Source organism: Capra hircus, chromosome 11 (genome assembly GCF_001704415.2).
Source record: "Capra hircus breed San Clemente chromosome 11, ASM170441v1, whole genome shotgun sequence".
Lineage (NCBI taxonomy): Eukaryota > Metazoa > Chordata > Mammalia > Artiodactyla > Bovidae > Capra > Capra hircus.
The window spans coordinates 12,937,739-12,963,491 of NC_030818.1; the positions used below are offsets into that span (position 1 = coordinate 12,937,739).

At 49.4% G+C, this 25,753-nt stretch overlaps 1 protein-coding gene across 23 annotated transcripts in view; it reads right to left on the minus strand.

The window, feature by feature from the left end:
- Nucleotides 1-25,753, minus strand: part of DYSF (dysferlin) — a 225,932-nt gene that overhangs the window by 160,564 nt on the left and 39,615 nt on the right. For 13 of the 23 annotated variants that reach the window (XM_018055052.1, XM_018055068.1, XM_018055060.1 and 10 more), the window contains exons 4-10: nucleotides 13,539-13,644; nucleotides 5,839-5,953; nucleotides 4,614-4,706; nucleotides 4,064-4,275; nucleotides 1,991-2,119; nucleotides 1,540-1,602; nucleotides 830-880 (exon numbers count right to left, since the gene is read on the minus strand). In XM_018055052.1, the coding sequence (XP_017910541.1) occupies nucleotides 830-880; nucleotides 1,540-1,602; nucleotides 1,991-2,119; nucleotides 4,064-4,275; nucleotides 4,614-4,706; nucleotides 5,839-5,953; nucleotides 13,539-13,644 (769 nt within the window). The remainder of the gene's footprint in view (nucleotides 1-829; nucleotides 881-1,539; nucleotides 1,603-1,990; nucleotides 2,120-4,063; nucleotides 4,276-4,613; nucleotides 4,707-5,838; nucleotides 5,954-13,538; nucleotides 13,645-25,753) is intronic. The other 10 variants (XM_018055066.1, XM_018055062.1, XM_018055074.1 and 7 more) reach the window with 1 other exon arrangement.

A 25,753-nucleotide genomic window follows, 5' to 3' on the forward strand; every position in this document is an offset into this window, starting at 1 on the left:
CTCAGGGTACTGAGCACTGGTGTCACGCTGGCCCCAGACGGCCAGACTGAGGAGGAGGGCTGCCTAAACGCAGGCCCACACTGCCTCCCCAGGATGCAAGGACAAATGTGGATTAACAATAAGAAGCTGAACTGTCCCCGCTGGAGAGAAGGGGGGCGGTTTCCCTCTCCTCTCTTTTTGTCAGAACGTTTTCCTTGGAAAACTTGCCAATAGAAGTATTTTCCCTGACTCTTTGAAATGTATCTTTTTAGAAGCCAGATAAGTCATTCCTCAGCTGTAGGACCCAGGAATGCCTTTCCCCAGGCTCTCCAATCTCTGGCAAGAGAAGGGCCTACCTTAACCAAATTGTAAAACTACCTCCCATCATAAAAATGCAAGTGTGTTTTCTGATTTTTCTTGTGACGGTCACCCCAATTACCAGATAAAGTTAGGATGAGCTATGTATACTGAAGGCGCTATCCTGGCCACTAACTTGGGCATTAGTAGTTGTTTATTGTTCATCTCAGGAATAGGTATGGAATGGGTTGTGTCTGCTTGGCTCTACACAAGATTTCTTTCTGTCTTCACAATCTCTTATCAGATGGCCCGTAATACCATCGTATTGGTTTAATGCTTATTCAATAACAAAAGTGCTCTCTTTCTCTACTACCTTTGTGAAGAGAATTTCTGGGTTAGGAGAAGATCTTGTTTGGATTTTATCATCATATTTTTCCAAACACAGACCAAGACAAATAGGTCTCTGAGTACCAACCCTGCCCATCATCCACAGAGTTTCCACTAATGTGGATAAACGAGAACTGATTGCTTTCAAAGAGAATAAACCATTTACCCGGAACTCCCCGATGAGAGCATCTGTTCTGAGGGAACGGGAGTCCACCACCTGAAAGGAAAAACAAACTAAAATTCTGGCCTGCAAGTAAACGTTGGCCCAGACAGGTCCCAGCCCAGCTGCTCCTCCTTCCCAAATAATAACAGCCCACACTCTCGACAGCACCAGCTCTATCCCAGAGATTATTCCAAGCAATGCTTAACCCTCATGAGAACCCCACAAGTAGGTACTATTATTGTTCCCTTTCTCCAGATGAAGAAAGAGGCACAGAGGCCACTTGTACAGAATCACACGTCCTCTCCACGGCATAGGCAGGACTAGAAGCCAGATAGCTTGGCTCCAGAGCCCACACTTCTAGCCACTCAACTATACTGCCTTTCAGAGGAAGCGGGGGTGATGGAAAGAGCTAAGGTCCAGTGAAGCAAAATCTTGGCCAGAAGCAGACATATAGACAAACAAAATAAGATGAAAATCAAAGGACCACAGTGCGAATGAGTCTGGTACCTGGGGAAGCTGGGCAGCGTCAGGGTCTCCCCACTCCGCTGCCACCTGCATCCAAGCCCCGAAGGCACCTTTGTGCCAAGCGGAATGGGAGGGGGGAGCGCGAGCGTGTGAGCTGCTCCCTGTCACCCGGGCTCGGCTTCTAAGCTTCTCACACACGCACACACACACATGGAGCCCACAGAAAGCGTCTGATGGCTGGCACGTACCGTGATGAAGATGGGCTCATTGAACAGCTCCGCAGGAGAGTCAAATACATTGAAGAAGAGAGTCTGTTGGTTCAGGGCGAGAGGGGGACAGATGAAGGCCTGCTGAGCCTGGGGCCAGGAGGAGACAGCCACCGCCCAGCCTCCAGGGCTGGTCCACACAGTGAGTGTGCGGTGGGCTCAGCCCAGCACCAGGCTCTGGGGATTCAACCTCACAGAAGTGGTCATCTCAAGGACAGGGTGGCCGGCCCCAAGGATGGTGGGGGTGTGGACCAGGGGGAGCCCAAGGCAGGAGTAAGAGCAGAAGCCCTCTCTCCAGTTCCTCAGATAACCTGCTCAGGACCGGGCACTGCCCTCCACCCAATGCTACTGCCATCTGCAAAACCCGAGTGAACTGCCAGGCGTCCGCTGCGCGCTCCCACCAAGGCACTGGCCCTAACCCAGGGGCTCCCACCTCATTGAAGAAGGGGCTGTTTCCTTTGTGGATCCGTGTCCGCTTGGTCTGCCCAGCGGCGGTGACCTTGACCACAGGCTTGATGTTCACCCCTGGCAGCTGGCGTCCCTCGATCACCTGGACCCTGATCTGAAAGCCAGGACAGGCTGTGAGCCGGAGGAGAGGAAGAAGTCAGGCACGCACCCCCACCCCACGCGAGAGTCAGAGATCTCAGGGACCACCCTCACAGCCAGCCTCTTGGGACGGGTATTAAAAAGGAATTAGGAAGAACATTGTAAGAACAGTATTTTCCCATCAAGGTCCTTGGCATCTCTAACACCCCATGGTGCCACGTAAGAGCTGCCAGGCTGCCCCAAGCAAGCTGCCAGCAGGAAATTCCAGGGCTGGCCCGAGAATCCAGTCCCTGTTCAGTTCCTGCACAAGCCCCATCTCAGGGCCCTCAATGGTGAGGCTTTTGGGTGCCTTGAATACTCCTCACTGACAATTCCCTCAGAGGTCAGAGCTACAGAGTGATGCAACCCCACTTCATTCTTACATAGCGTAAGATGCAACACAGAATGTCTGACATTCTTAGAAGTGAGTTTTCTTCATTGAACTTTCAATAAGTGACGGTTTCAAGAACACCTGTGCCCAAAGTTACGCAAAAGATTTAAGAATATTAGGTTTTAAAGTGTTAAAGCTTTCATGAAAAAAATACAGTGTTTACTGGTTCTAATTTCTAACCAGCAATTATTTATTTTAAAAATAAGCTGCTATAGAATATATTATCAATGGCAATGGGAAGAGAGAGGGAGTGATTTTTATTCTTTTCATTGTATTTTCCAAATTTGCTACCAAAAAAATCATTTTTTTTTCATTTATTTATTACTTATTTGGCTTCACTGGGTCTTAATTACGGCATGTGGGATCTAGTTCCCTGACCAGGGATCGAACCCGGGCCCTCTGCATTAGGAGTCGTAGGCACTGGACCACCAGCGAAGTCGCAAAAGTTTTTGTTTGAAGGAGGAAACGATAACATGTCTTGTAAATAATAATAAATTAGAATTCTGCCTCTCAGGCAAACACGAAAGTGAAAACGTTAGTCACTCGGTAGCGTTCAACCTTTTGTGACCCCATGGACCATAGCCCACCCGGCTCTTGTGTCCATGGGGTTTTTCAGGCAAGAATAGTGAAGTGGGCTGCCATTTCCTTCTCCAAGGTATCTTCCTGACCCAGGGATCAAATCAGAGTCTCCTGCATTGCAGGCAGATTCTTCACTGTCTGAGTCATCAGGGAAGCAGGCAAACATTGTGGGTTATAACTAAAACTTTTCTGAAATTACCACAATTTGGAATTGAAATATATTTTTATAATTCATTGCATTTAATAAATAAATATCGAAGTTTCCTATTTTTAATTTTTAAAGTAGTTCTGAAGTTAAATATCACTAAATGCAAATTACATCAAAATGGAAAATTCTGTAGAAAAGAAAAAGAACCAACAAGGACCCAAATTAAGTGAGATAGAGTTTTTGGATAAAAATAAGTCAAGGGTTAATTTTCATAGTTTTATTCTGTGACAAGCTTGAACAAATTCAAACTGCACATGACCTTCACAAAAATCATGACGATTAACAGGGGGAATGGATAGAGAAAAAAAAAACAGGCAGAGCTTCTTAGATTTGGGGACCTTGTTCAAATGCAGATTGAGTCAGTGGGTCATGTTGTCATGCCCCAGGTGACAACCATGCTGTCCGTCACTTTGAACAAGTATTCCCAGCCAGCATTCTTGCCTGGGAAATCCCATGGACAGAGGAGCCAGAGCACGTTAGGGGCCGTCTGGCTGGGAAAACAGGTAGCAGCTGTGGTGATGTTGGCGCTCTGCAGTGACCGACCCCCCCCCCCCACTTTTTTTAAGAGTAAAACCAGGGGCTGGGGAGAGGTTTTTTTCTAGAGACCCCAAGACATGGCCTCCCCATCGAGCGTTTGCCCAGGACCCAGGGGAACCAGACTCCCATCTTAAGACCTCCCGCACAGACAGGTCTTACACTGGCCGCAGAGGCCGCCTCTGGCTGAAGGAGGAGGCCGCGGTCACCTGGAAGTCCTGCGGCTTGTCCGACAGCAGCTTTCTGGGTGCAGGCGCGCTTCTCTTCCTTCTCCCCCCGGGGTGGTAGGGGGGAGGATGTGAAGGTGGTTTCTTCGGGGTGCTGGGGGCCCCCGGGCCCGGAGCCCCGCTCTGGTCCAGGAATGGCTCGGCCTCGTCTCCTGTGAGCCCCTGGTCCTCAGTGTCCTCCTCTCCTCCTGTGTCTGGAGGAGAGGGTCCTAATGAGGCTGGGTGCCTCTGGCCCCTGGGTCCCAGCTGACGGCAGACCCGAAGGCCCAGCACCCACCTCCCCTGCCCTTCTCTTTCCCCAGCGGTCAGCCAGGATGGATGAGGGAGAAGAAAGAAGAGCTTCTAACAGCTGAAACTTGAGGGTGGTCAGTCTGTTAGCAGGCAGGAGGAGACAGAATGGCCCCAGCCCTCCCCGCCAGGACCTGCAGGAGGAGCCCTCCTGGCTGCCTCGCCCCGCTCTGGGGAGCCGATGGCGGCAGCAAGTGGGCTGGTTACGGGCGGGAGGGCCGGCTCAGCCCAGCCCGCGTCTCACCCGTGGGGGCCAGCCACTTCCTTCCAGAGTGTCTCGTGTCCACGGTGCTGTCACTGAGCAGGGACCAGGTCTCGGCCTGGCTCTGGCCCCCACCTGGCACATGGGCAGGGCACAGCCCCAGGAGGGGAGGGAGCTGGTGAGGGAAGCCAACCCAGGGCCCCCACCACCACCAGCCCTGCCCTCCCCGCCTGCCCCCACCTGACACAAAGCTCCGAACAGGTGCTGGTTGCCACCTTCGGGCCAGAGCCTAACTTTGTCAGATCCACCTCAAAGTGGTCCCAGAACATTTGGGACCCTCGCTCTCTCCACTCTCGGTCACCAGGAGCACCCCCTTCTTCTTCCCTCAACCCCAGTCCAGAGGGATCAGCCCACCTCTGAGCTCAGACAGTGCCAAGGCCAACAAGAGGGGCCCCGCTCTGCCTCCCCGACCAGGAGCCCCACACGGCCCCCAGGACGGGCTCAGGGCACACCTGGGATGGGCTCCCTTCACCAAGGGAGAAACGCTGGAATCTTTCCCAGGGGCGAGACCCCACCTGGCCCATCTGTGTGCTTTCTGTTCACTCCAGCAGGCTGAACTGCCACGCCCCCCAGCCACCACTGACAAGCCAGCCACCCTAGCTGGCCCTCACGTCACAGGGCCGGGAGAGGTAAGAAAGGGCAACCGTGAGGCCTGGTCAGTTCCGTCTGCTCACTTCCCATGAGTAATAAACTGTGGCCCAGAGCGGGAGTGACTGGCCCGGAGCCACACAGCTACTGGTGTCAAGGCAAGACAGGAATTCATCCCCTGACTTCAGCTCAGGGTTCTCAGGGAGAGTCCAACTCTTGTCACATGTCATTGCTAAAGACCTGCAGAGTGCTGGGCAGTGGGTGGGGCTCAGGCATCTCCTAGGATAGACCTCCTCCCCAGCACAGGCCGGCCCTCTAAAAGTCCCACCTCTCTGGAGCTGCAGGGGGCTGGGTACCCAGTGCCCACACAACACCTTCCTTGAACCGCTGGCACTGGGAAGACGTCATCATAGTAACCCTAGTGGCACCTAGGGGGCATGCCTCCTGCTCCTTTACTTTGTAAAATGGAAGTCAGTTCTACAGACTCCCCACCCACCCACGGCCTCTCTTCACCAGGCCTGGGCAGCCCCCAATCTAGAAAGACACCCCCTTCCCAGGATCAGGTGCCACCACTAGGCTTATTCCCCCAGCCCTGCCAGGGTGAGGGTGGGCTCCTCACCAGCCACCATATCCATGTCAGGCAGAGTCGGGGAGGGTTCCAGAGGTGTTAACGGTGGGAAGGTGGGCATGGCTCCAGGCAGCGGCGTGTAGGACACCTGCAGGACCAGCGAGGCCTGGAACAGACAGGGGTGAGAGGGCAGCGGGTTAATGTTGGCCTCCGACCATCGCCCTCCAGCACGCTTCCTGTTCCTCTATCCCTGTTCCTTTCCTCCAAACCAGGAATGGAGTCTGGTTTGCAAGAGGCACAGCAAAGCCATCCCCAGGAGCCCATCAACATAGTCACGTGGTTAGGAGCACTGAATCTGGAATCAAGTCTCACCACTCAGAAGCTGGGTGACTTTGGCAAGATCTGAAATATCTCTGGGCCTCAGTTTCCTCATCTGTAAAATGGGGGTAGTGACAGCAATAGCACTTTCAGCATAGGGTCAAATGAGGATTAAATAAGTGAATTGAATGCCTAGCAAGCTTCTATAAATGAATCAGCGGTTGAACTTCACCTGCAGGATTTTTCAACTCTCAGCTTACACCCATCTTCAGAAAAAAATGCCCCCTTGGCCACTCTGCTCAGTCAAGGGTCCTCCCCTGTTTCTCCACAGACAGCTCAGCCTCTCTCTGCTTAGGCCCCAGATAGCACTGAAAGGATGAGGCCTTCTTTCTTCCCAGAAGCAACCCCCAGATTCTCTGGCTTTGACCAGCGAGGGGGGGTGACCCATCAGGCCGTTCACACGGACACGGGAGGCTGCCTTGTGCCCCCACCCCATCCAAGCCCACCAGGAGACCAACACCCTTCAAAGGGCCTGAATAAAAGGTACAGCCACGCCAGGTTCTCCAGCCTTGCTGCTCCCAGGCCAATGGAGGCCTGACCAAGCCTTCCCTGGTTCAGCAGGCCTCCTGGGGCAGCCTTTTAATCCATCAGAGTAAGAACAACTCCAAAGCATGAAAGTTTCAGAATGTAAAAGAAAATAAATTGCATAATCCCACCATTATTCACATTTTGATATAATTCTCTCCAATCTTTTTTAATGAATAATGTTCAGCTCTGCTGTACATCGAATATTTTTCTTTTACTTCATATGAAACAATAAGCATTTCCCCAAATTTTGATAAACCCTTTATAAACATAGCTGTTAATGATACATAATATCTTCTGAGCAACTCAGTGTAATTCACTAGACAGCCATCTCTGCTGAGTAATGTTAGGGATGTCCAGAAACCCTTGGAGCAAATCTTGGTCCTGAGCTGGAAGGAGCTCACAGTCCTGGGAGTATCCAGCTCTGGAGCTTGAACCATTCAGGCGAGGGCCTGGACTTGGGCAGCCAGGCTAAGGGAGGGCAGGGCGGGGGTGTGTGCGGTGGGTGAGGAAGGGTGCTCAGAACACTGAGGAAGGAGGCTGGACCCAGTTCGCCATCCCAGGAGACCTAGTAGGAGGCCCAGCAAGGCAGTAAGACCCTTAAGTCCCAGATCCAAGGCATTGTCCTAACGGCCGTGCAGGTTCCTGAATCACCACCAGGTGTCGCCACTAGAGCTGCCAGCGCGCCCCCAACCCCAAGCTCTAGCGACACAAAGAACAGCCGCTCAGGCGGCCCCAGATAACCAGACCCGCCCACAGCCACGCCCATCTCCCTGAGACTCCAGTTCAGGTCTGGGGTGGGCCTGGGAAGCTGTGTTTTTCTTCACTTCATCCAAAGGCAATTTGGGCTCTTCGGAGCAGTAACGAATTCCAGGGTTAGGCCAGAGAACGTAGATGACCCAGGAACATCTTTTTTGTGCCAGAAAACAAGGAAATATTCAAAGAACTATAGAAACATGCCAAAAGGACACAAAACCCTTTTGACATGTTTTGCTATTAAGGGTTTCCACAGGTTAAATCTGGGACAATTTAAACATGAAAGTAAATGATGATGGTAACAGACTAAACCACTGAATAAAACAGGAATATATGAATCCATATAGAAATAAATTAATAAATACGACAGGAGGACACTTTTCCTTATAGTGGAATGCCAGATGATTAATGCAGAAAAAAATTAATAGATTTAGCAAGCATCGAAGCAACAATCCAACCAAGAAATAACAGTGAGTGTTAAACCTGCTGGATAAACATTAGATACGGAACAAAGTATTTAGAGTCACAAAGCACCTTCCCCCGTCCCCAAATCCTTACTTATTAGAAAGGAGAATGGATGCATGATTGGCGAAGAAACCCAGCAAATGCCAGGTGATCAAATGATCCAGGGTAATCACACAGAAATGAAACAAATAAAACTCCTGCCACTCCAGGACATGATGGGGTCAGCACGGCATTGCAGTGTTCCATTCCTGCCAAAGATAAACACCCTAAATCTAATTGCAGGCAGATTCTTTACCAGCTGAGCCACAAGGCAAGTCCAAGAATACTGGAATGGGTAGCCTATCCCTTCTCTAGCAGATCTTCCTGACCCAGGAATCGAACTGGGAATCCTGCATTGCAGGCGGATTCTTTACGAACTGAGCTATCAAGGAAGCCCAGTCACGAGAAAACAGCACGCAAATATGAACAGGGGGACATCCTACAGGACAACTGGCCTGGATTCCCCAAAGTCTCGAGGTGACAAGGTTATAAAAGTCAGACGCGGAATTCTCCCAGGGGGACAGAGACTAAAAGAGACGGAATGACTAACACAACAAATGATCCTTAATTGGATCCTTTTGTTATAAAGGGCACTGTCGATAAAACTGATAAAACGTGAATGAGAATCTGTGGTAGGGTCACATCAACATTAATCTCCTCATTTTGAAGGTTTCATTGTGGTTATGGAGGAGAAAGTCCTTAATCAGAGAAAATACACACTAAATTCAGGATGAGGAGTCAGGAGAAGGAATCAAATGGCTTAGAACAAAATATTCTTTCAACCACTCTTGCAGCTTTTTGCTGGATCTTAAATTATTTTAAAATAGAAGGTTCTGAAAATCCGAGAAATTTGCTTCTGCTATAAACACAGGAATCTCATTTAGCAGAGATGAATGAAGCCCCCCTAACATGTGGTGGCTGCGGGCTTCTGACCCTAGGACCAGATTCCTTTGAAGAACACCACTTCCTATTCCTCAGAGCTCACCTTGCCCAGCCACCACCCTTCACCACCTGGGGGCTTCCAGTACATCATCTCTGTGCAAAAGTGGAGCCGTGTGAGTATAACTGCTCCAACTGCTCCATGCTGTGGACTGAGTGCCATTCGCAGTGGCCTCTGAATCCCAAGACCATCCAAGTAACCCCTCCTCTCCTGGAGTTTCCTGAGCATCAGATCTCCACACTGAGGGCCCCCCACCAACCTCCTGAAGACTTAGCAACATGCCAGTGGCTCCAGGCATGTGAAGAGACCACGGGCACAAAGCCAGTTCCATCTTTTACATGCCCATCAAGGAGCAACAGGAACACTCCTGGCACCTTCCAAGGATCTAGAGCCCAGGATCTAGAATAGATCTCACAGCAGGGGGCAAGCTTCAGGGTCCAATGCTTCACGCCCAGGGCTGGTTAATTCTGGAGCTCTCTAGCTCTATTGAGAGTTAAAGGAAATGGGGCCTGTCTGTGGGCCTCACTCAGGGTCAGAACCTCCCACCCTCACTGGGACATCATATCTCATTGCCTGTCCCCTTCTCCAGACATAACCAGAGCTGAGATTCTCTTTCTGTGGGATATATGTGAGCCCCATGCTCTCCTAGACAGTGACCCTGGCCCACAGCCCCCAGTAGGACCCTCTTTAAGGCCCTCCATATCAAGGCACTCCATGGGACAGCCCTGCCCCTCAGCTCCTCAGCTCCAGCACCAGCACGCATGCATCCTGTCCCAAGGCCATTATCACTCAGTCACGTGTCCATCAGAGCACGCTGCCCTGGAGCAGGTGACCTCAGTTGCCCACGTCTGCCATCTGGGGCTCAGTCAACACCGCCACAGAATTCTGGACGGTCCTGTCTGGCCCACAGGCTAAGAGGGTCCAGGAAACCAGGACACCGGGAAAGGCAAAAAGACAGACAACCCCATCAGATCCTCCTACAGGCCCCAGCTCCCGGGCCCTTCGCCTACCCTGCCATGTTCAGCCCCACTGCTCACCACCTGCTTCCTGGGCCACAGCTCTCCAACCCTGAGCTTAGGAAGACCAACCCTGGACCCTCCCACCCCCACCGCTCCCAACACACTTCACACGCCTGGACCACACTCACCTCTCCCTCAGACAACACCCAGAAGCTGGCAGGAAGGTAAGATGCGGTCCTGAGCTGAGGCAGGGGTGGCCGGCGGCATCTTCAGTCACTTGAAGGATACTCAGGGATTCACCAAAGCACCTCAGTGCCTGCCCGCAACACAGAGGGCCCACCTGGCTCCCCGGCCCACCCCGCCACTGGGTTTCACACGCTCTTCTCACCCAGCGGGTTTCCCTTTCTGATCAGACTCTAGCTTGTAAGGTTGAGGAGCTACTGACATGGTTTTCATGGTGTACCATCCACACCCTCATCAGTACGCTGCTCTCGAAACACATTTGTTGCTTTCCTTCATGTGTGTCCAGTGCCCTCGTGGGCCTGGAGACTCCCCCAAGATAAGGGCAGTGTTCTCCACTTCAGGCTAGAGGCGTCTGAATGAAGTTGGCATCTTCTCATGGCACGCAGCCCAGTGTGCCACATCTGAAGGGACTAGGGTGAGAATGACAGGCAGGTGGAGCCCACAGGCCAGCCCACTGCAGGCCCCTCCTCCTCTTCCTCAGTCCTGCTGGTTTCCTAAGGATCCCACAATCAGCATCACAATCTCCCATCACACTATCAGCAGCTTCCTCTGGCCCTCTGAGATCATCTGAGCCACAGCTAACTGGGGATGCCTGGCAAGCTCTGCCCACCAGACTCAGCCCAGAAATCGACCTCAGAAAATGACCAGTGAGAATCCACAGCTGCTGACGGGGCTCTCCGTCCCTCTGACCACATTCCCTGCTCTGTGGCCCAGGGTGGGGAGTCCCAGTTCAGGGGGTGTCGGGACCTGCCTGGGGCTGCTGTGGAACTCAGCTCTATCACAGGGGCTAGAGGTTGGTCCCAGACCCTCTCCACAGGCCAGAGCCACCTCCTGGGCTGAAGGGAAGGAGGTCCCAGGCTATACTGTGATTTATAAGACATATATTGGGTCATTGAGACGACCAAAGTATATTTTTCATATATAGTTGGTCTTTGTCCACATTGCCTGGCTTACAGCTCCCCAAACTCTTGGAATTTCCTAAGTGTTGAAAGTAACAACAGTATCTCTTGTTATGTTAATACGGTGACTTCTGGACCTCATCTGAGGATGGAGCTGATTGCCAGGAGGACCAAACCTGTGACTGGAGGGTTGTAACTTCAGTCCTGCCCCTAACCTCCAGGGATGAGAGAGGGGCTGGAGGGTGAATCAATCACTGATGGCCAGTGATTTAATCAATCATGCCTATGCGATGAAACCCCGAAAGGATGTGAATCAGGGAGCTTCTGGGTGGACACTGGGGAGCATGGTGCTACTGGAGAGAGCATGAAGCTTTGTGCTCTTCCCCAGACCTTGCCCTGGGTGTCTCTTCTGTCTGGCTATTCCTTAGATATATCCTTTTATAATAAACCCATAATCTAGCAAGTAAAATGTTTCCCTGAGTTCTGTAAGCCGCTCTGGCAAAGTCCCTGAACCTGAGGAGGAGGTCCTGGGAACCTCTGATCTATAGCCAGTTGGCGAGAGGCACAGGTAACAGCCTGGGCTTGCCACTAGCATCTGAAAGGGGGCGGGGGCAGGCCTGAGCCCTTAACCCACAGGGTCTGCTGCTATAGCCAGGTAGATGGCGTCAGAACTGAGTTGATTGCTACCCAGCTGGTCCCCGGGCATTGTATCAGCATGGAGAAGCCTCCACACACCCACACATTGGAGGTGGGTCCAGGAACCTAATTTACCCCACCTCCTGGACCCTGTGTTCCACTCCCACCCGTCACCTTCTGGCTCTCACACCCCTTCTTGGAGACATGGTCTGGGACGGAGTGGCAAGCTCCACAGACAGCCAGGAGTCCCAGCCTAGGGAAGAGAAGGCAGTCAGCTCCTTGCTGCTGCTTAGGAAGTGCAGACAGAGTGCCAGACCACAGCGAGAGGAGGAGAGGTGAGGCAGCCGGGGAGTCACAGCCAGGCTCAGCCCCATGGTCGGTGTCTCAGGGGCTGGGGGACCTTTGAGCCTGGAGGGGAGCAGGGGCAGGCAGGCTGGCAGAAAACACCAATGTCACAGATGCATAGAGGGTGTGAGAGAAGAGAGGTTTGAACAGCTCAGTCAGGAAGCGAAAGACTCTGGTTGGAGGCATTGGGGGCCTGACACATGGCAAAGTGGGCAACCCCCATCCCTGAGAGCAGGGGAAAAGCACCAGGCAGCTCCCCTGACTCCAAGCACCTGTGTCCTCTGCTGCCTCGATGCCCTCCTTGACTCCTCCATCAGTGCTCTGCGTCTCCGGAGCCTGCCCTGGCCATCTTCAGGACCCCTGGAAGGGGCAGCTCAGAAGTCTCAGAAGCCCTAGAGCTCTTCCTGAAGAGCTCTAAGGGAGGACAAAAGGGATTCAGCAGGCGATACACCCTGCACGGACCAGAATGTTCTACCAGTGAGCACTGTCGAGAAAGGGATGGATTCTCTAAGAGACATTTCCCCATCAGAGAAGAATCCCAGCCTTGAGGAGCCTGAGACACGGTTGGGGAAAACTCCAGCATCAGAAGGGCAGTGACCCCAGAGTCCACTCAAGTCCCTTCAACCGCTGAGAGTCGGGAGACACACCCCCTGATTCATGTCCCCATCTGGACGCCGATTCACCACGTGACTTCAGTCACTCACTCTCTTCCTCCAGCTCCCAGTTCCAAGCAGTGCTTCCACTCTGTAGAGCTCTGCCCAGACCAGCCACTTCCTGACTCACCAAGCCAGCCAAGAGCCCCCAGCCTCGCACACACACACACACACACACACACACACACTCCACCCGGCAAGGTGGCCACACTCTGAGAGACTCCCCAGGACCCCACCGAGAGGAAGTATTTCCAAATCGATAGACTCCCCAGTGCATCCTGGGAGGTGGGGCTGACCCAGAGGAAAGGTCAGGAATTCTACTGACCACGAAGAAAGGACCCTGCAGGGTATATTTAGCTCACTAAAAATAACAGAAGGCTGGGGATGAGGGCTGGGAATTGTCTGGGAGGGCTAGGAGAACACTTGAAAGGCTGGGGGAGGAACAGGAAGAACAATGGAGGACGGGAAGGGGGTCTGACAGGTCCCGGCGGGCAGGGGAGGGGGATGTCTGCCTCCCTCCCGCTGTGATCTGTGACCCAGATGACTCAGCTATTCCAGACCCGGAGAAGGGCCTGGACGGTAAGGAAGGACTACCAGGAAGATTGGGGCGCTGTAAGCAAGGCCGCCAGGAAGCTTCGGAAGGCACCAGGTTTCCAGTGAAACACCAATCCCAGGAGGTGACCCGGGGCAGACTGGTGTGAGGCAAGGCTGGCTGGAGCCCTGCTGGTGGGGCCCAGCTCCTTCTTCTGCCCCTCCCATCCTAGCCACCCTTGGGCCCCTCCTGGGCACCCAGAGCTTCAGTCAGGGTGGGCTAGGCCTGGGTGCTGGGGGCTAGACCTTGACACATGACTGGGGTCGGAGAGCAAGGCCTCTGACAGAAACCAGCTGAATACAGAGGCCAGTGGACACTTACCCCTGTGGGCTGCTTCTTGGTGTCCAGCAGTGGGGCATTGAAGCTGGCAGACAGGCTGGGGGTGGCAAGGACTTCCCGGAGGGGGATGTTGGCTTCCCCCAGGAACCTGAGAAGAGAGAAAAGTAGAAAGTCAAAAAGCAGCCAAATGCACCCCAGTTCTTCTCCCAAATACCCTTCACCACTGCCACCTCTCAGACAACCCATGGACAGGCTGATCTGCCTAGAACACCTAGGAGCCCCCAGGACTTCCCTGGCAGTCTGCCACGGTTACCCCATCACCAGGCCTGGAAGGCCAGGCCCCTCTCTGGGCACCAGAAGAATAAGAGATGCTTTCCTTTCCCCCAAGGTCAACTTTGACCCCTTCTGCCCCTCCCTAGAGGCCCAACCTCACCACGCCACGTGCCTGGGCTGTCCTACCCACCAGACCTAAACAATCCACCAGAGCAGCCCCTCCCTCCGCAGCTCTCCTGACCTGCCACTACACAGACCTGGCCCTGAGCTGGGCCAGCAAGGAGGGTGAAGGGCAAACACACAGACCCTCCTATCTCCAGGGACAGGGAGAGAGGACAGTTGGAGCGGGGAAGTCGGCCCCACTCCCAAAGAGGCCCAGGACTATCACCCACACATGCGAGGCCAAGGGGAGAGGGCCCATAAATGGAGGGTCTCTTAGGAAAGAGAAGGTCGTCCTTTGATGACCAGTGAAGGGACCCTTCAAAGGGGGCCAAGGGAAAAGGTTGTGTCTCTAAGCCAAAAAGTGAGCAAAGGGTGTTCTGCAGCAGTAAGGAAATCAGAGCAGCAAGTGGCCTCTGTCAGTCAGAACTGCGGCCGTGTCTGCACCGAACTTGGCCATGATTCCTGCACCTTACTGTCAGCGGCCAGTCACAGATGTACTTTCATCATTTGCTTCACAATTTTTTTCCTGATGGGTAAGTAGCACACCTGTTATCTGGGACCTCCATTTTTCTGGTGTCTACAACAACTGATTTGAAGAGGAATTTTTATGACTCATGAAATAAAACTTCCATCTTGACCTAATTAACTAATTGTTCAAACTGGCTGTTCACCATGACGCCGCACTTCACATTCACCACTTCTATCAAGAAACAGAGAAGGGAGACATGTGCCTGTTTGGCTGAGTCCCTTTGCTGTCCACCTGAAACCACCACAACATTGTTAATCGGCTGCAGTTCAATATAAAATAAAGAGTTAAAAAAAAAAAGAAATAGAAAACAACAAATGTTGGCAAGGATGTTGAGAAACTGAAATCCTTGTGGTGAGAAATTGAAACATTGGTTGGAATCGAAAACAATGCAGCCGCTATGGAAAACAGCATGGAAAACACCTCAAAAAGTTAAACATAGAATTACCATATGATGTAGCAATTCCGCGCCTGAGTAAATACCCGAAAGAGTTTAAATCAGGCACTCAAAGAGATACTTGTACACCCAGGTTCATAACAGCGGTATTCACAATTGCCAAAAGGTGGAAGCAACCCAAGTGCGTAACAACAGATGCATAGATGAAAAAAATGTGGTAAAGCCACACAGTGGAATATTACTGAGTCTTAAGGAGGAGGAAAATTCTGACCCTTGCTACAACATGGATGAACCTTGGAGATAGCGTGCCAAGTGAACTAAAACAGACACAAAAAGACAAATATTGTATGGTGACCTAGAGGGGTTACATTCATAGGGACAGAAAGCAGACTAGCTGTTATGTGGGGCGGGGGATGAGGGAAGAGGGAGTCATTATTTAGGGGGTACAGAGTTTCAGTCTGAGGAAGATGAAAAGGTCTGGAGATGGATAACGGCGATGGCTGCACAAATTGTGAATGCGCTTAACACCACTGGACATCAAAGCGGTTAAGTGGTAAGTTTTGTTATGTATGTTTTGTCGTGATAAAAATAAACTTAAAAACTAGCTGTTTCTGTAAGTTTCTTGGCAATAAAATTCCTTTATCTCCATCCCTCTTGGAACCAGCAGACTCTTAGCTGCTTTGCAAGTTTCTTTGTTGGCAAGGCAATAACCCTGGCACATACATGCGTGTGTACATGCTAAACAGCTTCAGCTGTGTCTGACCCTTTGTGAACCTATGGACTGTAGCCCGCCAGTCTCCTCTGTCCATGGGATTCTCCAGGCAAGAATACTGGAGTGGGTTGCCATGCCCTCCCGCAGGGGATCCTCCCAACTCAAGGATCAAACCCACAACTCATGCGGCTCCTGCATTGCAGGTGGATTCTTTACCACTGAGCCACCAGGAAAGCCCAGCCTGATATTTACCCAAGACCAATTTTTCTAACATTTCTTTACAGAAGATGCTGTAAAAAAGAAAACCACAAGCTCAAAATGGTGTCACTCATGCTAAAGCCCATAGTACCAAACCTAGATTTAATTATGGGTCTAATTGCAGTTTCAACATTTCCCAGAAACGTAACCTTAATAGGCCAGTCTGGAATATTCTGGTCAAGCACCAAAGTGGACCTCTGTCAAGTGGGCCCTCTCCACCCCACCCCCACCCCAGCCAGTGGAAGATGAGGTAATCAGCATGATAAACCCTTGCCTAATCCCTTCTCAACTTCCAAAAAGTTGATGTCCTGGCTTAAAAATAACCCTTTATTTTCTTTTGTTAATATCTTCTTGCCCCACCCACCTTCTGCCTATAAAACTTTCCATTTTGTACAGCCCCTTGGAGCACCTTTCTATTTGCTCTAAATTCATGAGTCGTGAAAGTGAAAGTATTGGACACTCAGTCATGTCCGGCTCTTTGTGACCCCATGACCTCCCAGGCTCCTCTGTCCATGGAATTCTCCACACAAGAATACTGGAGTGGGTAGCCATTCCCTTCTCCAGGGGATCTTCCCAACCCAGCGATGAAAGCCAGGTCTCCTGCATTGCAGGCGGACTCTTTACCATCTGAGCCACCAGGGCAGGCCAGTCAATTCATGAGTTATTGAATAGAACCAAGTAGATCTTCAGATTTACTTGGTTCAACTGTGTCTTTCAACAGAGCTGAAGGGAGAGGTGTTTGCCAATACTCATTCCAGAGTTCTAAAACCTCTCAGGATGCTAGGAATCACATTTTCTAGAATTCAGACTGGTTTTGTTGGGGTAACCACCGACTGAAACCGACTTACCCTGGCCAGGCCTGACAGTAACCACTTGGCAGGAGCTAGCTTACAAAACAGGAGGTCCTGGTAAGGAACACCACCAACCAGAAGACTAGAGAAAAGTCAAAGGAGGGGAGATGCCAGTCCATATGTCCTTTCAACCTCCCAGAATCCTTCCCATGGACTCCACCTTGGCTGAATGATGCAAACGTCACCATCAGGAAGGACCCTAGTCAGACAGATCAGCCAGAGCCAACCGGGGAAAGCCCGGGAGCGCGAGCCATGTAGCAGAGCAGTTCCCCTGGGCTCCCTCACCCTGCTGCTCTCCACCCGGGAGCCCTTCCCACTAAAATCTCCGGCTTCATCAGCACGTGTCTCCTGGGACAGTTCATTTCCAAGTGTTAGACAAGACCCCACTACTGGGCCCTGGAAGCGGTCCTCCTTCCTGCAACAGTTTGTGTTATACTCCTTTGCAGAGCAGAGCAGAGCAAGGCTTGTGCCATCGCTCACGAAGGCAGGCCTCCTGGAGTGTCACCACCCCAGAGTCAGCAAGGGGAAGGCCCCTGTCTCCGGTGTGTTGACTGAAGTGTTCTCACAACCAGAGCGATGTCAAGAACACCAGAGAGTAAGTGTAGGGAACCAGGAATCCACGCTGAAAGCAGACAGGGTCCCTGGGAGAACGAGAACGAGGACTGGCTTTCTTGACACGACAGAAGCCATTTGGGGCTTAAGTCATTTGATGATCTAAGCCTGGCCACAGAACTTGTCTTTGAACAAGTCTCAGTAATAATGATCTTAAGAAAACACAAGGACAAGCTTACCAGGTGAAAGTAATAATAACAAAAATAAATCAGTTGTAAAGACTCCCAGTTCTATTTCAATGGTAAAGACTAGCTTAACGCACATTCTCGAGCCGTTCTGTAGAGTTTAAATGCCACTCCTGGGCGCTCATGGTAAAGAATTCACCTGCCAAGCAGGAGACACAAGTTCGATCTCTGCGTCGGACAGATCCCCTGGAGAAGGAAATGGCAATCCACTCCAGTATTCTTGCCTGAGAAATTTCGTGGACAGAGGAGCCTGGCGGGCTACAGTCCATGGGGTTGCAAAAGAGTCAGACACAACATAGAGATTAAATAACAGCAACAACTGGGTCAGCTAGAAAATAAGGGATAATGATGTTGACCTTCTCTGACCCTCAGTCCTTCAATCAACTAAAACCTGGACTCTGTCTACTGCCCAAACCCTTTCATGAATATGCATATACCCTTAGCTTAAAACTTCCCCAATTCTGCTGTTTGGGGAGACACTGCTTTGGGAAACGTTCGCTATGTTCTCCTTACTTGCTGCAAGAACTAAATCCTTCCTTCTCCCTATCTTTGACTCGGTTGTGTCTTTCAGCTCGATACCCACTAAGAGGCGAACCCAGTTTCTGGGTAACATGTGACCCTGAAAACCTAGGGCAGCAGAAAGGAGGAACTTGCTTGAGCAGGCAGATGGTAGATGGAGGACCCTGCCCCAGAACTTTGAAATAGAGTCGGTACCGCTAAGAGCTCTATAAGGTGGAGCTGGGAGGTCACTAATGAAGTGTGATTCATATATGGCTTGGCCTGGATTTAATCTGACCTTTTGACCTGATGAAGTCATCCAGAACACCTGCCAGAAGCCAAGATATTTATGGGACCTTTACCCTAAAATAACTCAGTGAGAGTCTCCCCATCTATCAGACCCCTACCCTGAAATAACTTGTAATACTTAAAGCACAGATATTGTCAAAGTCGATCACAATTCTCTCTAGGCAACTTTTAACAACCTCCAGGCTTTTTGTCTTTATAAGCCCTTCTTTCTCCCAGTACTTTCACAGGTACCTGAATTTGTGTCTCCCATATTACATTCTTTTAATGTTTGTTTATTTTTGGCAATGCTGGGTCTTCATTGCGGCTCAGCTTTTCTCTAGTTGCCCTGAGCCGGGCTACTCCCTGGGTGTGGGGCACTGGCCCAAGGGTGCAGGACATGGGCTTCAGGAGTTGTGGTTCCCAGGCTCTAAAGCACAGGCTCAGTAGTTGTGACCACAGGCATGTGGGATCTTCCCAGATCAGGGATCCAACCCTGTGTCCCTGCATTGGCAGGCAGATCCTTTACCACTGAGCCACCAGGGAAGCCCCCTGAAATGCAATTCTTAAAATCCCAAATGAACTATTTTCTTATCTGCAGCCTCGTGCACTATTTTCTGGTTGACAAATTTGGTCCCCACATTCAGGGATTGGAGGGATGGCAGGCCTGGCGGTGCAACCTGGGAGCTGCAGCCGGAGCGCAGCGGCTCCCTGAGCACAGAGCAGCCCAGCCTCCTCTGCCTGCCTCCCGCCCGCCCGCGCAGCCCTCCGCCCGGGAGAATTCCCGGAAGCGGGGCGGGAACAATGGGAGGAAACGGAGGAGGAAGCGGTGACGCCACCCCTGCCAGCCCGGGGAACAGGCACCTCCATGGCCTGCTCCTTGGACTGCTTGTTATTTCCTCCCTTTAACGTCTTTTCTGGGTCATAAAATACCCCCACCTCCCAGCCCTGCATAGGCCCTGCGGTCAGCCCTTCCGAGGGGCTGGGCGGCTTCACAGGCCCCCATTCCTCCAGGAGGAAAGACTGGAGGCAGTATGCCCGTCCCTAAGCCTAAGGAGCCGGATGTGGGGTCAAGAAAGGCAGAGCGTCCTCTGAGTGGGTGGAGGGAGGCGGGAAGAGGGACCGGCTGAGGCTGATGGAGATGGAAAAACCCTGATGGGCCACTCTTGGTTCATTCATTTCACGGAGGACAGAGGAGACATGGTGTTATTCAGGGGGATCAGACCTGGGAGGATGCAGACCCTTGAGGAGACTCAACCCATCCTGAGATCAATACTAAGACACAGAACTTAGGGCACCCAGCCTTCTGCATAAGAGGGATGCTGCACACTTGGTGGGTACCAACCTTTAGTGGCAGGCAGGATTCAGTACAAATGAGGCAAGGATGGGCCTGGGGGCCTGGGAGCCAGCTCTAAGTGTGTATGGAGCCCAGTAAGCTGGAATAAAGGCCTGTGAGCCTTGGCCCCACCCCCACCCCCACTCTGCACAGCCTACTGATAGAAAAATGCACTGCCCAGCCTCTCCAGACCCCTCTTGGCTGTGCTGTGTTCTGAAGCTACTGGAATGTGAGGGCACAAGTTTGGGGAGCTGCTGCCATCCCAACACAGAAAGTGAGGTCAGGAATCAGCATGGAGGAGGGAGGGAAAGGTCAAAGCAGCTTCCATGTTGACAGGCACACTTTTCCTCATGAAAGAAGAATTCATTCAAACTCATCACCCAGGCAGGTTACCGTCCTGCCAGAAATGGGAGGCGGTGACCTCCAAGTCTGAGCCTTAAGTGGGAGGGTAAGAATTAAGGTGGCCAAGTAAGTTGATTTTATCAAAGCACAAAGAAATCAAAACAATTTTATTTTAAAACATCTGGCCACATACGGTAAAAGAATCTAAAAGAGTAGATAAATGTAGTGGATGACTCACCATGCTGTACATTTGAAATTAGCACAACACTGTAAATCAACTATACTCCAATAAAAGTTAAAATAAATAAGTAAATAAATGAAACAGTGGGCCATTTTACATCATTGTTTATAAGAACGAAACACAGGAGGCAACCCAAATGTCAAGCGCAAAAGATGAGTAAATTGAGACACATAACAGAAAACGATGTTGTTGTTCAGTCTAAGTCATGTCCGACTCTTTGCAACCCCACGGACGTAGCATGCCAGGCTTCCCTGTCCTTCACTATCCACACCTATAAAAATAATGGGAATATTACACTGTAGATTTATAATATATGGAAATTCTTCAAGATACATTGTTAAGCATATGGATCAATGGAATAGAATATAGGCAGCCCAGAAATAAACCCACACCCCTATGGCCAATTCATATTTGACAAACGAGGCAAGAATAAACAATGGGAAAAAAGACTGTCTCTTCAGCAAGTGGTGTTGGGAAAGTTGAACAGCCACAGGTAAATCAGTGAAGTTAGAACACACTCTCTTACCACAAAAATAAACTCAAAATGGCTTAAAGACATAAGACATGACACCATACACGTCCTAGACGAGATCAAAGGCAAAACATTCTCTGACATAAATCATGCCAGTGTTTTCTTAGGTCAGTCTCCCAAGGCAATAGAAATAAAAACGAAAGTAAACAAGTGGGACCTAGTCAAGCTTTTGCGCATTATGGGAAACAATAAACGAAAAGACAAACAGCAGAGTGGGGAAAATATTTACCAACGGTGCAACCAACAGCGCTTAATTTCCAAAATACACATAGAGTTCACACAATTCAACCACAAAAGACTAAACAACCCAACTGATGACCCAGGGCAGATGACCTAAACAGACATTTCTCAAAAAAGAGAAATACAGATGGCCAGTAGGCACATGGCCTACTGAAATGAAACATGAAAAGATGTTCAGCATTGCTAATTATTAGAGAAATGCAAATCAAAACTACAATGAGGTACCACCTCACATCAGTCAGAATAGCTATCATTAAAAAGTCTACAAATAACTGATGGCAAGAGTGTGGAGTAAAGAGAAATCTCCTACACTGTTGGTGGGAATGTAAGTTGGTGCAGCCACTGAGGAAACCAGTATGGAGGTACCTCAGAAAACTGAAAACAGAATTACGTTGTGTGATTGTACAGATAATACAGATTACTGTATGATCTAGCCAGCCCACTCCTGGACATATGTCCAGACAAAAAAATGATTCAAAAAAATACATGCACCTTTTTGTTCACAGCAGCAGTATTCACAATAGCCAAGACACCCTGAATGTCCATCAGCAGGTGAACGGGTAAAGATGTGGTGTGCACACCCATGGAACCAAGCCATACAAATGAAATAAAGCCATTTCACAGTGACACGGACGCAGCTAGAGACTTTCATGCTAAGTGAAGTAGGTCGGAAAAAGAATGATGTCATTTATACCATGTGATGTCACTTATATGTGGAATCTAAACTACGATGCAAATGAACCTCTCTATGAGATAGAATCATGGACATAGAGAATAGGTTGGTGTTGCCAAGGGGGAGAGGGTTGGGGATAGGTCGAATGGGAGGCTGCGGTTAGTAGATATAAGCTTTTATATATAGAATGGATAAACAATAAGGTCCTACCAAATAGCACAGAGAATTATATTCAATATCCTATGATAATCATAATGGAAAAGAATATTTTAGAAAGACAGAATATGTGTCTGTATGTGTATATAGATATACAATATATATACATGTAAAACAGCATCCCTTTGCTGCACAGGAGACATTAACACAACATTGTAAATCACCTATACTTCAATTTTTTTTAAATATTGATTTTTTTAAAACATACATTGTTAAATGAAAAACCAAGTTCAAAAAAGTGTGTATAATATGCTACCTGTTACTTAGAGTAGTCAGAAAGTGTAATGCTGGTTGCCAGATGCTGGAGGGAGGGGACAATTGGAAGTTACTGTTTAATGGGTATAGAGCTTTAGTTTTACAGATGAAAAGAGTTACAAGGATGGATGATGGTTACACAACAATGCTAATGTATTTAATATCACTAAACTATATATATACTTTAAAATGGTTAAGATGGTAATTGTTATATCTTCAGTTCAGTAGCTCAGTCATGTCCAACTCTTTGTGACCCCATAAACCACAGCATGCCAGGCCTCCCTGTCCATCACCTACTCCCGGAGTCCACCCAAATTCATGTCCATTGAATCAGTGATGCCATCCAACCATCTCATCCTCTGTCGTCCCCTTCTCCTCCTGCCCTCAATCTTTTCCAGCATCAGGGTCTTTTCCAATGAGTCAGCTCTTCGCATCAGGTGGCCAAAGTACTAGAGTTTCAGCTTCAGCATCAGTCCTTCCAGTGAATACCCAGGACTGATCTCCTTTAGGATGGACTGGTTGGATCTCCTTGCAGTCCAAGGGACTCTCAAGAGTCTTCTCCAACACCACAGTTCAAAGGCATCAATTCTTTGGTGCTCAGCTTTCTTTATAGTCCAACTCTCACATCCTTACATGACTACTGGAAAAACCATAACCTTGACTAGATGGACCTTTGTTGACAAAGTAATGTCTCTGCTTTTTAATATGCTGTCTAGGTTGGTCATAACTTTCCTTCCAAAGAAGAAGCATCTTTTAATTTCATGGCTGCAGTCACCATCTGCAGTGATTTTGGAGCCCAGAAAAATAGTCAGTCACTGTTTCCACTGTTTCCCCATCTATTTCCCATGGAGTGATGGGACCAGATGCCATGATCTTCGTTTTCTGAATGTTGAGCTTTAAGTCAACTCTTTAGTTCTTCTTCACTTTCTGCCATAAGTGTGGTGTCATCTGCATATCTGAGGTTATTGATATTTCTCCCAGCAATCTTGATTCCAGCTTGTGCTTCCTCCAGCCCAGCGTTTCTCATGATGTACTCTGCATATAAGTTAAATAAGCAGGGTGACAATATACAGCCTCGATGTACTCCTTTTCCTATTTGGAACCATTCTGTTGTTCCATGTCCATGTTATATTTTACCACAATACAAAAAAGTCTATTTTAAGAAATAAATATACTAGCTATTGTGTAAAAATAGGAAAGTCAGAATTTATACTGGTGATTAAGCAATATGCAGATGACACCACCCTTATGGCAGAAAGTGAAGAGGAACTAAAAAGCCTCTTGATGAAAGTGAAAGAGGAGAGTGAAAAAGTTGGCTTAAAGCTCAACATTCAGAAAACGAAGATCATGGCATCTGGTCCCATCACTTCATGGGAAATAGATGGGGAAACAGTGGAAACAGAGTCAGACTTTATTTTTTTAGGCTCCAAAATCATTGCAGATGGTGACTGCAGCCATGAAATTAAAAGACGCTTACTCCTTGGAAGAAAAGTTATGACCAACCTAGATAGCATATTCAAAAGCAGAGACATTACTTTGCCAACTAAGGTCCGTCTAGTCAAGGCTATGGTTTTTCCAGTGGTCATGTATGGATGTGAGAGTTGGACTGTGAAGAAGGCTGAGAGCCGAACAATTGATGCTTTTGAACTGTGGTGTTGGAGAAGACTCTTGAGAGTCCCTTGGACTGCAAGGAGATCCAACCAGTCCATTCTGAAGGAGATCAACCCTGGGATTTCTTTGGAAGGACTGATGCTAAAGCTGAAACTCCAGTACTTTGGCCAACTCATGCGAAGAGTTGACTCATTGGAAAAGACTCTGATGCTGGGAGAGATTGCGGGCAGGAGGAGAACGGGACGACAGAGGATGAGATGGCTGGATGGCATCACGGACTCGATGGACGTGAGTCTGAGTGAACTCCAGGAGTTGGTGATGGACAGGGAGGCCTGGCATGCTGTGGTTCATGGGGTTGCAAAGAGTCAGACAGGACTGAGCAACTGAACTGAACTGAAGCAATAATATGAGTGATAGAGAAGAAATAAAAAAGTTATAACCATGGGATAAAGATGAGAAGCAGATGGAGAAACAAAGGGAAGAAGTTCACTGCACTTTTTAAAATCATTTCTGGTTTTATAGCTCCTTAAATTTTTTTACAAACTCAAAAATTAAATTTAAAAATGAAGCATAAAAATGTTATTTAAATTTTATAATTTATTCATTCAACAAATACTTATTTCGCACATCAGACAAAATACTGGGCCTGACCTCATGGAACTTACATTCTACTTAGAGCTGCCTGCCTCCTGAGTGAGTGTATATTAGATACGTTGCCAAGCACTCTAGAAGTATACCTGTCACAGCGGTGGGGTAGTGCACTGGTGTTAGTTCAATTTATCTTACAGATGAGGAAACTGGGACTCAGAAAGGCATTTAACTTTTCTGATTTCACATAAATAACAGACAGAGCCAGACTCCAAAGGCCTGGCCGTAGACTCAATTATGGACTAGCGGACATACCTTGGAGCCCTGTGAGCACACAGTGAAAGACACAAAAAAATCCTTGGTTTGCCTCATCCATGGAAACAGGAACCCAGGCTATAAATTTGATACGGTTCAATCTTTTTCAAAAAAATCTAATTCCGAGATGTATTAATCATGCCTTCTTATTTTCTATATTTTCATGACATATTTTGACATCTAAGGCTTTGCTCACTTTGGAGAGGCTGCCCTTCCCAGTGCTGGCCAATTCCTAGAGACAGTAAAAGACTCACTGGCAACTGCACCTTTCATATGCAAACCAACCAGTCCACAGCCCACACCCCCACCACTCCTCTACAGAGTGCTCCCACTCAGCCAACATTCCCCTGCCCTGAAACCCCAGGACCAGGCACACAAAACTCCATGCAGCCCAGCACCCCACAGCCCACTGGAATTATTCAGACCCGCCATCCCTAAGGGTTTCCCTGGTGGCTCAGATGCTAAAAAATCTGCCTGCAATGCAGGAGACCCATGTTCGATCCACATCAGTATTCTTGCCTGGAGAATCCCATGGACAGAGGAGCCTGGCGGGCTACAGTTCCTTGGGGTTACAAAGAGTCAAACATGACTGAGCGACTAACACTTTCACTTCCACAGCCATTCCTATACCCACTCACCCTGCCTCAGTTCAGTTCAGTTCAGTCGTTCAGTCATGTCCAGCTCTTTGCAACCTCATGGACTGCAGCATGCCAGGCTTCCCTGTCCATCACCAACTTCCAGAGCTTGCTCAAACCCAGGTCCATCGAATTGGTGATGCCATCCAACCATCGCATCCTCTGTCGTCCCCTTCTCCTCCTGCCTTCAATCTTTCCCAGCATCAGGGTCTTTTCTAAGGAGTCATTTCTTCACATCGGATGACCAAAGTATTGGAGCTTCAGCTTCAACATCAGTCCTTCCAACAAATATTCAGGATAGACTTCCTTTAGGATGGACTGGTTGGATCTCCTTGCTATCCATGGGACTCTCAAGAGTCTTCTCCAACATCACAGTTCAAAAGCATCAATTCTTCGCCACTCAGCTTTCTTTATGGCCCAACTCTCACATCCATACATGACCACTGGGAAAACCATAACTTTGACTAGACAGACTTTTGTCAGCAAAGTAATGTCTCTGCTTTTTAATAGGATG